Source organism: Mustelus asterias, chromosome 8, assembly GCF_964213995.1.
Source record: "Mustelus asterias chromosome 8, sMusAst1.hap1.1, whole genome shotgun sequence".
Taxonomy (NCBI): Eukaryota; Metazoa; Chordata; class Chondrichthyes; order Carcharhiniformes; family Triakidae; genus Mustelus; species Mustelus asterias.
Window position 1 is genome coordinate 69,998,275 of NC_135808.1, and position 13,782 is coordinate 70,012,056.

Consider the following 13,782-nt stretch of genomic DNA (forward strand, 5'->3'; position numbering starts at 1 on the left):
GTAATTTTTTCTGAGCCTACTTTGGTCTGAGTACATTAATCAGATAAATAATGAAGGCTTGTGGCTTTGAATGTTAAAAGAGTACAAACCAATAATACCATTAAAAGCTAAATCTACACATTTTTATATAACACTGTATCACTCACCTAAAAAGTGTTTGTACATTTACTATAGTTTTAGCATCCGCCATGTAATCTTCCTCAGCGCTCATGGTACTTTCTTTGTCCACCACAACCATATTGGCAGCAAATGTCACTCCACACCTTAGCAGATCATCTAGGCTTTTGGACAAGAAAGGGGAACGTTAGAGCAATACATCAACAGATCTTGGATTAATCATGAGTTAATATGAAACAATACTAGAGTTGTTACATTGACCTGTAACTTGCAGGAGTATTAACAGATGAGGCTATTGGTTCTTGTCATTGTTACTATGTAAAACACACAGCAACCTCTGGTGTCTGCACATGCACAACTAAATGCTGAAATTTGGAAGTTGCTCTCGCTGTTGCCCTGCTCCTCCACAAGGTGTGCTGTTGCTGTATTCACAGATATAATCATTTAAATTCACTGATTTGTCATGGATTTCAACTATTTTACACACTATTGTAGCCATAAGGAACAACAGTGCAGTTAAGCGTTGTTCAAATGGAAGCAATAGCTTCTAACAGCGTACTCAGTCATAATTAATTTTGAACAACCTTCTGGCCTTGAAAAAACAATTTTACAAGTGTGGAATCTCATTTTCCTCAGAAAAACATATGAACATTGTACATTTGAAATACATTTTTGTTCTGATAGTTACAATTCTCCAATTACCCCAAGTCTATGTCCCAATCTTTACTTTGTTTTCTGTATAATAATTTAAATTAAATTTGTACACCCTGCTTTGTGTGAGAATACTTCAATTTGATTGGTTGATTTGCCAGCTGCCTGACCTATTGCTGGATGCTACAAACCTCTTGTCGAAGTTGTCAAGTTCAAACTGTTGCTGGTAAAGAGGAAATTCCTGCTCTATAGCCTTCAAGATCCTTGCCCTTATGCCACCAACTGGGAAATCTGGGCCATTACATTACACAGTAGCACAGTGGTTAGCACTGCTGCTTCACAGCTCCAGGGTCCCGGGTTCGATTCCCGGCTCGGGTCACTGTCTGTGTGGAGTTTGCACATTCTCCTCGTGTTTGCGTGGGTTTCCTCCGGGTGCTCCGGTTTCCTCCCACAGTCCAAAGATGTGCGGGTTAGGTTGATTGGCCAGGTTAAAAATTGCCCCTTAGAGTCCTGAGATGTGTAGGTTAGAGGGATTAGCGGGTAAATATGTGGGGGTAGGGCCTGGGTGGGATTGTGGTTGGTGCAGACTCGATGGGCCGAATGGCCTCCTTCTGCACTGTAGGGTTTCTATGAATCTTCTATGAATCTTCATCATAAAAATTACATTTTTCCCCTGTTCTTTTCATCACAAAATATTTAATAACTGAAATCATAGAAACCTTACAGTGCAGAAGGAGGCCATTCGGCCCATCGAGTCTGCATCGACCACAATCCCACCCAGGCCCTACCCCCACATATTTACCCACTAATCCCAGTAACCTACGCATCACAGGACTCGAAGGGGCAATTTTTAACCTGGCCAATCAACCTAACCCGCACATCTTTGGACTGTGGGAGGAAACCGGAGCACCCGGAGGAAACCCACGCAGACACGAGGAGAATGTGCAAACTCCACACAGACAGTGACCCGAGCCGGGAATCGAACCCGGGACCCTGGAGCTGTGAAGCAGCAGTGCTAACCACTGTGCTACCGTGCCGCCCCATTCTATTTTCTGTCATTATTTTACTTGAAATCAATGTTAAAACACCAGATTGTTCACACGCATACCATACATCAATCAGTCAGCAAAAATATTGGAAAGATTTAGCATGTTAAGTCAATATCTGTGGAAAGAACAGACTGGTTAACATTTCAGGTGTAGACCTCGAATAAGGCAAGGCAATTCAACAAAACCTGAGGACTGTGAAGGTAAAGAATTAAGTGGACCTGGGTAAATCTGGACATCTCTGGATTTTTGACCTGGTTTTGATACTGCTCCATATCAAAGGCAATTGGGAAGAATGTAGGGACACAGTGGAGTAGATTTGAACTATTGATTGACTGACCAGTAGAGCGCATCATTTTGTTGCTATACCTTGGACAGGTCACTGGTGCCAAATTGCAACTTGTCCATTCCAGATTAGCTTCACTTCAGTTTCGAGGCGAGAAGGGGGTATCAATCACGAAGGAGACGGGAGTCTGAGACAGCAGTGGCCCATGTAACCAGTCCTGCTCCTCCTGCATCCCCCACAAAATGTAAATTTAAAACTTACCTTTGTGGCCAACCTCTTTGTACGATCAGGTATCAATGGACACAAGAGACTGGAACTACCACCTTGCCCGCCACAGACTCAGAGCAGGCAAGGGTTCGACAACAGAAATCTCCATTGACCTCAGGCAGGAAATACCAATTTCACTCGAGCAAGGCCTTAAATTCCCGTCCAGAGAGTATAGTGCATCTCAGAATAGCTGGCTCCGCAAATGACAATTGGGGATGCATAGGAACTAAATTTGCATGTCTAAAAGGCCTACCCTCTGAAACAGATGGCAGGTCCAGAGTAGTATCAGCCCACTGGGCGATAGGAATGAGGTGGTAAATCTTTCTGCGTGGTTTTCAAGGCACTAATGCCCAAACTCAATATTATCTGTTCTCCTTTATGACTCTGAAACATGGAGGACCACCAAAATAATGTTGAGGGGAGAGACAGAACAAGACCCAATGGTCCTCCAAATTGAAAGACGAAAGTGGAATTGGATAGGCCATACTTTCAGGAAGCCGCTGAACCATGTTACACCAAAAGCTCTCACATGAAAGAGAAAAGAAGGCAGACCAAGAAACACATGGAGGCAGGGTACAGAAAAGGAGATGAGAGCTGAGGGCTATACATGGTAATGACTGGAGAGTTTGGCCCAAAACAGGATTGCGTGGAGATGACTTTGTCCATGGTCTACATCCCATCAAGGAGTGAAAATACAAAAATAAAGAAGAATACCCAAGTTCCCATCAACGAAGCCAGTAAAAGTCTCACCCAGTAACTTATCCCGTCATCACCAATGCACCTTTTGGAATGCCATTACTTTTCTTTGAATCTATCTTTTAGTTATACAACAAAAGTCTAAGGGTGTCCATTGTTCAAGCAAAAAAGTAATAAAAGGGAAAATGTGAAGATCAACAATGGTCAGTGGTCTTTGTACATTCTTGAAAGTGATGCTGAGGATAAACAAAAGGAAAGGCACATGCAAGCAGAATAGCAAGTGTACGAAACACTGACATAATATTCCTACATGAGGTCATGTAAAATTAATTTCTCTTGCGCTTATTTTAAGTACCAATCTGTTGAAAATCATAAGATTAATGATGAAAAATATCACTAATATAAAAATATACTTTTTCAAAAGTTGGGAAATATCAAAGGAATAGGTCTTTTCCAAGATGATTGCAGTGCATAATCTGTCCTGTATAAACACTTCTTAACAGCTCAATTCATCTGGGCAGTGTTGTGTTCTGTGGAGCACTGATCAGTTTATTTGTCCATTGTTGGCCTTTCCTATTTTGATAACCCAAAATCAATTCAGAAATATAAAGCTTTTTATAGCCTAGGAAACTGCCCTTTGGTCTGCCATTTCCTGTCAGTCTCTAAAATAGAGGCTGAATCACGAGGCGGGGGTGGAGGTGGACAGAATACATGGGAAACCTAAACACAATGTGATCATTAACTAAATAAAAACACAAAAAAAGATGTTGGAAATCAAAAATAAAAACAGAAAAGGTAAAGATGCAAATAATTCAGTGTTGGATTAGTTTATATGAAGCTAAATATCTGAATTCCGATCACAGATCACTTTGAAACTTTACAGATTTTTGATGATCTTTTCTGCTCAGGATAAAGGGATGTTGGTGCTCAGAACATTTGTCCTACCTAGTGTCGACATTAGATTACATATAGTCATTACAACCTGGGCCAGCTAGAGGGTAGAGTTCTCCCTGATATTTCAGACTTAGAACTGATACCATCTATTGTCAGCTGCACCTAATGTTAATGTTTCTAATTTTCAACCCCAACATTTAGGTGATTTATTTCAGATTGTTAATTCATGCAAAATTATGGGCAAGATTTGTACCAATGACCCACATTCACAATGCAGCTGTGAGATGACAAAGAGCTTACTTTTTTTTTGATCTGGCCTGCTTTCAAACTTAGTTCAAAATTGAATGGCTGAATTTGTCACCTAAAGTATAATATTTTGGAATATTTATTATCCAGGGTCACTTCGCTGATGTCCTGAATACTTGCCAAACATGAGATGCAATGGGCTATCATCAAGCAACTGCATTCCTGGGAGTGGAGGCCGATTGTGAACCACCTGGTTTTTCGCACAGTAGTCGAGAGTACATATGCAAGATATAATGCACAAACACAGAACGAAAACACACAGACTCACATGCAGTTCATGCCACAACGTACTATTTTTTTCCACACAAGACATTTGAAACAAAAAAAATACACGGAACAATACTCATGCGAAAAAATAATAACTATTGTTGCGCACAGATCACAGAAAGCTTTTATCGTTTTGCCAGCCATGCCTCAAAATCTTACATACTTGTCAATAGAGCCAACCATGTAGTAAACCATTGGAAACCAGCAGATTGCTTCCAGAAAATGTACATCTGGCCTGGAGGGAAAGCCATAATTTAGAGAATGTGCTTTACATACATCGTAATTGTGAAACAAGCATTTCTGCAAGGATGTGAGTGAAGAGAAGTTTGAACACACAAAGACTGCCTGAGGCACAAATGATACTTGCACGGATAATTATAATGAAAACATTTTTTTAAAATCAGCTTCTGAGGAACTTATTTTCAGAAAAGAATATTGAGATTCTTCTTGCTTCAATGATTTATTGATCTCTTCGCACTCATAATACCGCCAGAAAGCAAAGAACACAGCGTAATGGTCACAGTGGGTCTGATATGGTCAACACGATGTTGCAAATGGATACCATGTGAAAATAATAAATGAATTTTGAAAAAAATTACGAGACATATTTTTGTTGTGGATACAACGTAAACATCATCATGGAGTGAAATTTCCTCGAAGGTTTTATCATAGCTGTTCTGTATGAACACTATTGCATCACTAATAAAATTCACACATAACTGATCTATGCTAGTTTTGTGTTGAACTATCAGTCTGCACAAATTTAATTGATTAACCTAGATATATCCTGTGGAACTCAGCTGAAATTTGTGAGAAGGGAAGAAATTCTGCTAGTGTGTGTGAGTGTGAGTGTGTGTGTATGTGAGTGTGAGTGCTAGTGTGTGTGAGTGCGAGTGTGTGTGTGTGTGTGTAGGGGAGGAACGTGGAGTGTGAGTCATAGTCCAGTGTCAGTGCCTTGATTACAGGGGCAGTGATTACTGCTCAGGGCCCTTCCATCGGCCATTAAGGAGGACATCCCTGACGACCACCTGGGACAGTCCCAATGCAGCAGCAAGCAGTCCCGACCTGGGCACGATGGTGTTGAGAGCAAGAAGTGGACCTTAATTGGGCACTTAAGTAGCTCAATTCACTGCCCAGTGGACAGTCACACTGCTGATGTGCCTGCTGCTGCTAATATGTCATAGAACATAGAACATAGAAAAAATACAGCACAAACAGGCCCTTCGGCCCACAAGTTGCGCCGGTCATGTCCCTACCTACCTAGGCTTATATATAGGCTTACCTATAACCCTCAATCCTATTAAGTTCCATGTACTCATCCAGAAGTCTCTTAAAAGACCCTATCGAGTTTGCCTCCACCACCACTGACGGCAGCCAATTCCACTCACCCACCACCCTCTGAGTGAAAAACTTACCCCTGACATCTCCTCTGTACCTAGTCCCCAGCACCTTAAACCTGTGTCCTCTCGTAGCAGCCATTTCAGCCCTGGGAAAAAGCCTCCAAGAATCCACCCGATCTATACCTTAAGATACATCTTGTACACCTCTATCAGGTCACCTCTCATCCTTCGTCTCTCCAAGGAGAAAAGACCGAGCTCCCTCAACCTAACCTCATAAGGCATGCCAACCAATCCAGGCAACATCCTTGTAAATCTTCTCTGCACCCTTTCAATAATTTCCACATCCCTCCTGTAATGAGGCGACCAGAACTGAGCACAGTACTCCAAGTGGGGTCTGACGAGGGTCCTATAAAGCTGCATCATTATCTCCCGACTCCTAAACTCAATCCCTCGATTGATGAAGGCCAGCACACCATATGCTTTCTTAACCACCTCCTCTACCTGCGAGGCCGATTTAAGAGTCCTATGGACCCGGACCCCAAGGTCCTTCTGATCCTCTACACTGCTAAGAGTCTTACCCTTGATATTATACTCCTTCATCCCATTTGGCCTGCCAAAATGGACCACTACACATTTATCCGGGTTGAAGTCCATCTGCCACTTCTCCGCCCAGTCTTGCATCCTATCTATGTCACGCTGCAGCTTCTGACATCCCTCCAAACTATCCACAACACCACCAATCTTCGTGTCGTTGGCAAACTTACCAACCCATCCCTCCACTTCCTTATCCAGGTAATTTATGAAAATAACAAACAGCAAGGGTCCCAGAACAGATCCCTGGGGCACACCACTGGTGACCGACCTCCATTCAGAAAAAGACCCATCTACAACCACTCTCTGCCTTCTGCAGGCAAGCCAGTTCTGGATCCACAAGGCAACAGCCCCTTGGATCCCATGCCCTCTCATTTTCTCGAGAAGTCTTGCATGGGGGACCTTATCAAACGCCTTGCTGCAGTCCACGTAAACCACATCTACCGCTTTTCCTTCGTCAATGTGTTTAGTCACATTTTCAAAGAACTCCACCAGGCTCACAAGGCACGATTTGCCTTTGACAAAGCCGTGTTGACTACTTTTGAGCATACTAAACTTCTCTAAATGTTCATAAATCCTGTCCCTCAGGATCTTCTCCATCAACTTACCAACCACTGAGGTTAGACTCACCGGTCGATAATTTCCTGGGCTATCCCTATTCCCTTTCTTGAATATAGGAACCACATCCGGAATCTTCCAATCCTCCGGAACCTCTCCTGTCTCCATCGACGACGCAAAGATAATCGCCAGAGGCTCTGCAATCTCTTCCCTCGCCTCCCACAGTAACCTGGAGTCATGGTGGAGGGAAGATGTCAGGCTCCTTTCCTGACGCTTTCCTCTCAGCGATCTTCAAAGAGAGTATCTTGGTTTGCAAAAGCAATGCATGGCCACAAGTTCTAAAATTTAGGTCTAGCATGGCGCAAAGTTCAACATCAGCTTAAAATGGAATTTGTTTTTAAACAGAGACTTGTGCTATCCTTAACCAAAGTGCTGTCAACCTCAGTACTACCAATATTCTTTGGCCCAGTGGTCCTCCACCCTTTCGGCCCAACCAGTTTATATCAGTGTTTAACCTCCATGTCAAGAAGTACTCCTAATCACAATTATCCACAGTGGTCCCTTATCCCTTCACTCAGAGTCATAGAATAGAATCGTAGAATCCCTACAGTGCAGAACTGGCCATTTGGCCTATCGAGTCTGCACCAATTCTCTGACAGAGTATCTTAACACGGGCCCTCTCACCACCCTATTCCTATAACCCCACACATTTCCCATGGCTAATCCATCTAACCTACACATCTTTGGATTGTGGAAGGAAACCAGAGCACCCAGACGAAATCCCTTTCTCAATCTAATCTTGTTTATGCCTCAATCACCGATCCTGGAAGTTCAAAGCAGGGGCGACCTTACTAATGGGTTTAACTGTTGTTCGGTTTAATAACAGAAGAGGAAGAACAGTAGAAGTGGCAATAGCTTGAAGAGAGGCACTATGTAAGAAACTGGGAGTATTTAAATTAGCATATCAACATCACAGCCAGGTTTCCTCCAAGCTGTTCCCACTCCACTGGCATTACTTTGCCAACAGTATAGCCAAAACCCTATTTAAGCCCTGTCGGCAAAGTAGCACCAATGAGGTGCGAGCATTGCAGAGGAATTTCCCAGAGGCATTGCATTTCAAAATTTTAAAAATTATACATTGATTTGAAAAATTTCTGGGTGCAGTTTTTCCATCCCGCTGCGCCAATCGAGTGCCGTTGCGGGCGGAAAATATGAGCAAGAGGCAAAATTCTTTACTGTCCCGATCTTGCCAGCCCCATCCCGCTGGTGTAATCAATATTAATAAGCACATTTTAATGTAAATAGTGAGCCCGAGATGTAATAGTCTGGGGCTCACTTAGCTTTCCAACCTCGCTGATGGAGGTCCTCACTGGTGAGGCTCACTCCAATGGGGACCAAATGCGATGGCCTCACCAGTGGGACTGGAGACCACCGTAGCCCCTGGGTGGTTGGGGGCAGGGCCGGGCAGTAGCCAGGCAGTGCCAGTCTGGCACCCTGGCACTGCCCACTGGGCACCAGGCAGTGCCAAGGGGTGGGGCTTGACAGGGGTGGAGCCAGATAGGGGAGATGGGTAGGTGGGGAGGGAAGGGGGAACTCTGCATTGGGGGTGGGGGTTAGTCTGGGGGGGGGGGGAGAGTTGGGATGGGCAATCGGGGGGGAGGGGGTGGGGGCGTGGGTGATGTCTGTGGAGGGAGGTGGGGGGACAATGTCCATGAAGGGGGAGGGGTGGTTTAGCAGATCTTCCAGTATACCGCGTACACTTATACACAGTATACTGGGAGATCACGGCGAACGCATAATAACGCCCTAGCAGTCTGCTGCCAGCTTCCCAGTGTGCCCCGTTTCCCCTCAGTGATGGGAATCAGATTACGGTCTCTGTGAGTGCCATAAACTCATGTAACTTACCTCACTGGAAAAACGGGCAAGGTAACCTCCCATTTTCTTGCCCTTTCAACACTTGGGGCAGGATTTTCCGGCCACACTCGTGCAAGGCCAGAAAATCCCACCCAAGGCCCACCCAAGGCCCGTGGAGGGCGGGACAGGAAAATTCCACCTTTAGAATTTTTCTGAGAAAATTCCACCCCCTATTTCGAGGTCCAGCACATTGTTTCTTAGCCATTTGAAAATATCAAGGAGTTTGGGTGGAGCAATCCCGAGATGCTGAAGATTGCGCCAATTTTTTCATGCAGTGAAAGTAACATGTTTGTCACTCCCTTTTTTTCCCTCCTTGTACAAGGACAGCATTTAAATTTATGTGCTTTCCCTTCTCAGCCTTCTTTCAGTGAGGACTGAAGCTTGATTTTTTTTGCAGATATGTCTGAGAGCAAACATATTAGTTCAATGGAAGTATTGTAAAATTATTAAAGGATGGGGCAGATGTTGGTTGTAGCATACTGTGTCTAATAGTTGAAGGGCCAAAAATGAAGTGTCTGAGATACAAGATTAATTGTAAGAAATTTAGAAGAGATCAGGAGAAACTTTATTTTTAAAAGTGTGTTGTGAGGCCACAGAATTTACTTTCAGGAATGGTAGTTGAGGCACAAAACATGTCAACGTTTAAGATTAAATCCCCATTGAAAGGAAGATTTTCTAACATTCTTCAGTCCCCTCATCGTGGAGAAGGCAGGGGGGCCGATGTTCCTGGGTACCTCTGTAGATGGCATAAAGACAAACACATCAGCATCACCACCAGGATAATAGGCCATTAATTTTTGAGGCTTGGAAGTAATTCTATTTTCAAACTTGCAATAGTTTTACTTCTTTCTCGCATTAAGATTGAGGGGGATGATCTTAGCAAAAAATGTCGACGTGCCGAATGCCTGAAAACGGGAGGGTTTCAGATCCGGTTTTTCGGCGAGGCTACAAATTAAATCTAACCCCATTTAGTGTAAAAAAATGATGCACGACTGATACCTGCCAGCAGGGCAAAGGAGCGGGGCCTAAGCTCACCTGCAAGCCGACTGGTCATGCTAGAGGGCGCTATCGTGCGATCACTGTTCTGTGCAACAAAACACAGAAATCTGTCAGTCACCTCTCCCCTCCTGGATATTGCACAGCACCCCCTCCCACCCCAGATCGCTGGCCTACCCAGACGATTGCACCCCCACCCCCTTATTACCGCCCTGAAACCGCCTCCCACCGCCACCCCGGTCAATTGCCCCCTCCAACCCCTTCCGGCCCGTTCGATCGCACCCCCCTGCAACCTCGGTCAATCCCCCCTCAATCCCCGATCCAGAAATCCGGGCCTGGAAGATCGTGAGAGGCAAGAAAGTGAGCGCGAATCCGATTTCTCACCTCTCTCAGTGATCGTACCGGCTCGCCCCGCCAATCGACTGCCGTGATGAGTTGGCAAGAACACCCCCATAAAGTAACGTCTCAGTGAGACTGTATAACTTGGCAGCAACACTCATCCATATGGTTTCCTACAGCTGACCACCTACAAGCCTCACAGCTATCAGTTTGCTCAATTAAATATGGATTCTTGCATCCATTTTATCCAGATAAAGTATTGGATAAATTCCCATAATGTTAACAACCGCTGTACAAAATAATATTCCCAAAACTTGCTAATCTTTCCTTAAGAGAATATTGCAATTGTATTAATGAGTGGGAACCATTGAAACAACTGATAAAGTCCAGAGGAAGGCACGCATATTTAAGATAGTAGTTTCTGAAATAATGCTTCTTTCCGAGTGCCAACAAGCAAGTCAAAGGTTCCCTCTGACATAATGTATCAACTCCAATTAAGCTATTTGGAGCCAATTCTGAATTTCAAGTATGCAAAATGCAGGGCTCCAGGCAAAGTCCCAGGCGATAATTCAGTCTTGGGGAGGATTCCGCAACCGGAACAAATGCTGTGTGAAACTTTGTCACTGGAAGCTTGTAAAGACTCTTAGAACTTGTGCAGAACTGTGCATTCTTGAATAAATATGGAGGTAACATTTGCACTGCGAGTACAGTCATAATATTACAGAGGAATAACATTTAACTTTGGATGCTGTTAATGGTGGGCTCTGGAAGGGAGCAGGCCAACCTGATCAATTCTGCAAAGCTGTAATAATTTTGGCAAGTTCGGAACTTTGAAAAGATATTACTTTTCATGTAACTAAACCTGATCATTACACACCAATAGCCTGTTATACAATTTACTTTCAGTCCTTTAAGTTAGGAAATAATAGTTTTAGGCAGAAATGACAGCATAATTTCATCGGCTCAGCTACTATGGTGAGATATCATTTGCTTTCTGTTATTATTTTATTTATAATGGTATCTTTGTAGGTTTCTCCTAAAATTTCACCCACAAACCTACAATGCTCATTGCTCCAAAGCAGACAATTGCAAAGAGTAATTAACTAACTTTGACATTTGGAATGAACATGAGGCAAAATGAACAGATAATGGTCCAATTCCCAGTTATATCGCCAAAGGGTCTTCAGTTATCTGATGCCACTAAAAATCTATTTCTGTCATTGACGCAGCTGTTCAGAAAATTTAAAAATTACATAATGTAATTAATGTCAATGGGACCTTGATTAACCTTGATTAAACTGATGGCAGTACCAAACAATAGTTTACCACGGTTTACCTGAGAAGTAGGTTATTAAAATGACAAAACGTTCCAAATGATTCAAGGACAATGGTGTACTAATTGGGCCCAATTTTAACTGGGTGGGTTTCGAATGGGTTAAAATAAGGTCCATTGGGTCTAGCAGTGACAAAATGTACATAAAGGTTTCACTTTAGCGATAGAGGCAGATAATGACTACAACAACAGTGCAGACTTGGTGATAAGACATGATGTGGCATTCACAGTTCACTGCTGGGTTGAACAGGAGGCCACGATCAGCCTATGTGAACAATCAAGTGATGCGGTGAATTCAGTGGGTGGTGGTGTGGGCTAAGGTGCAGGGAGCTGGAAATGATTGCTCCAGTCTTCCTAATGCTACATTTGAAGAAATTCTGGCAATTTGACAACACAAGACGGAGGCGATGGCTTAGTGGTATTATTGCTAGACTAGTACAGTAATCCAGAAACTCAGCTAATGTTCTGGGGACCCAGGTGCAAATCCCACCATGACAGATGATGAAATTTGAATTCAATAAAAAATAATCTGGAATTAAGAATCTACCAATGACGATGAAATCACCATCAATTGAGGGGAAAACCCATCTGGTTCACTAACGTCCTTACTTGGTCTGGCCTATATGTGACTCCAGAGTCACAGCAATGTAGTTGACTCTCAACTACCCTCAGGCAACTAGGGATTGGCAATAAATGCTGGCCATTTAGCGACACCCATATCCCACGAATGAATAAAAAAACCCACAGATAATTCCTATAGACAATGTCAGAAGTGTCAGCATGTAGATTAGAAGAAAGAGAGAATCAAAAATGAATATTAGTCAAAAAACAATCAAAATCTTTGTCAGTTCTCAGATTATTAGTCATTTCTTTGGAGTAGAGAGACAAAATAATCACTTTGCATTTTCTACTATAATGTAAGAGCTAAAAGCAAAGGCACTGGAACACATATGTTTTCTCTGAAGAATGTCTTATCAAAGTCATAAAGGATATCCCATGTGGCTGTAGTCATGGAAAGCTTGTCCTTTTCTACCTACCTATAACTTTGGGTAAAGTTGACCACACAACTCTCTTCCAATGGTTCTCCTGTATCATCAACAAGGTGGGGCTGCATTCTCCTCGTTCGACTTCTAGCAATCCAGTTGTAGCCAGGGAATCTCCTGCAATGATTTTTCATCCTGCACCCGCACAAGTACCCCTGAAGAGTCCTAAATATTTACCCTTGGCTGTCTTTATATTTCTCATTTTACATGCTTCTCCTCATCCACATGTCTGGTTGTACATGTAAGCTGTTGGCACACTTACCATTGCCTCTTTCAACTCCTCCATTGTCTCACTGTTTCTCCAATATCCAGTACTAGAGAAGCAGAAATGTCCCACAACTAAACATTGGGAAGCCTGCCGCAATTGTCATTATTCCCTGCTCTAAATCCCATTCCCAAGCTGATTGACTCCATCCCTCTCGCTGGCACTTGTTTAAGACTGAACCAGTTAATTCATAACCTTGGTGTTGTACTTAAGCTTTTGACCATGTATCCACTCTATCACCAAGACTCCCTATTTCCAACTCTCCAACACTGTCTGACTGTACTCCTGTCACAGTGCATCTGCTGCTTAAACTTTCATCCAGCCATTAATTTCCTCTAGACTTGGTTATTTCAACAATTTTCTGGTCAGCTAGCAATCTTCCACACTCCATTGAGTTAAGTTCATTCAAAACTCAGCCGTCCATATCGTGATTTGCACCCAGCATTGTTCCCCAGTCACCACTGTGCTCACTGATCTACATCCATCTCCATTACAGCAATGCCTCAGTTTAAAAATTATTGCCCTTCATAGAAATCATAGAATCATAGAAACACTACAGCGCAGAAGGGAGGCCTTTCGTCCATTGATTTTGCACTGACAACAATCTCACCCTGCCCCTATCCTCACAACCCACATATTTACCCCACTAATCTCTCTTACCTTCGCATCCCGGGATAATAAGGGGCAATTCAGCATAGCCAATGCACCTAATCGTTTTGCGTCCCTACATAACGTTTTCCCTCCCTATCTTGGTATCTTCTTCCAGCTCTCAAAAATTTCCACCCCTCCAAATTTTGCCTCTTGTGGAACCCCGATTTTAATCACTCCATTCTTTGAGATGGTACCTTCATCTGCCGTGGGTCCTAAGCTTTG

General features: G+C 43.3%; 1 protein-coding gene across 3 annotated transcripts in view; it reads right to left on the reverse strand.

The window, feature by feature from the left end:
• The window catches only part of kcnt2a (potassium channel, subfamily T, member 2a), a 743,558-nt gene that overhangs the window by 284,706 nt on the left and 445,070 nt on the right, over nt 1–13,782 (reverse strand). For 2 of the 3 annotated variants that reach the window (XM_078218141.1, XM_078218140.1), the window contains one exon: nt 147–281. In XM_078218141.1, coding sequence (XP_078074267.1) covers nt 147–281 — 135 coding nt within the window. Of the gene's footprint in view, nt 1–146; nt 282–4,693; nt 4,766–13,782 lie in introns of all 3 variants that reach the window. The other variant, XM_078218139.1, reaches the window with a different exon arrangement.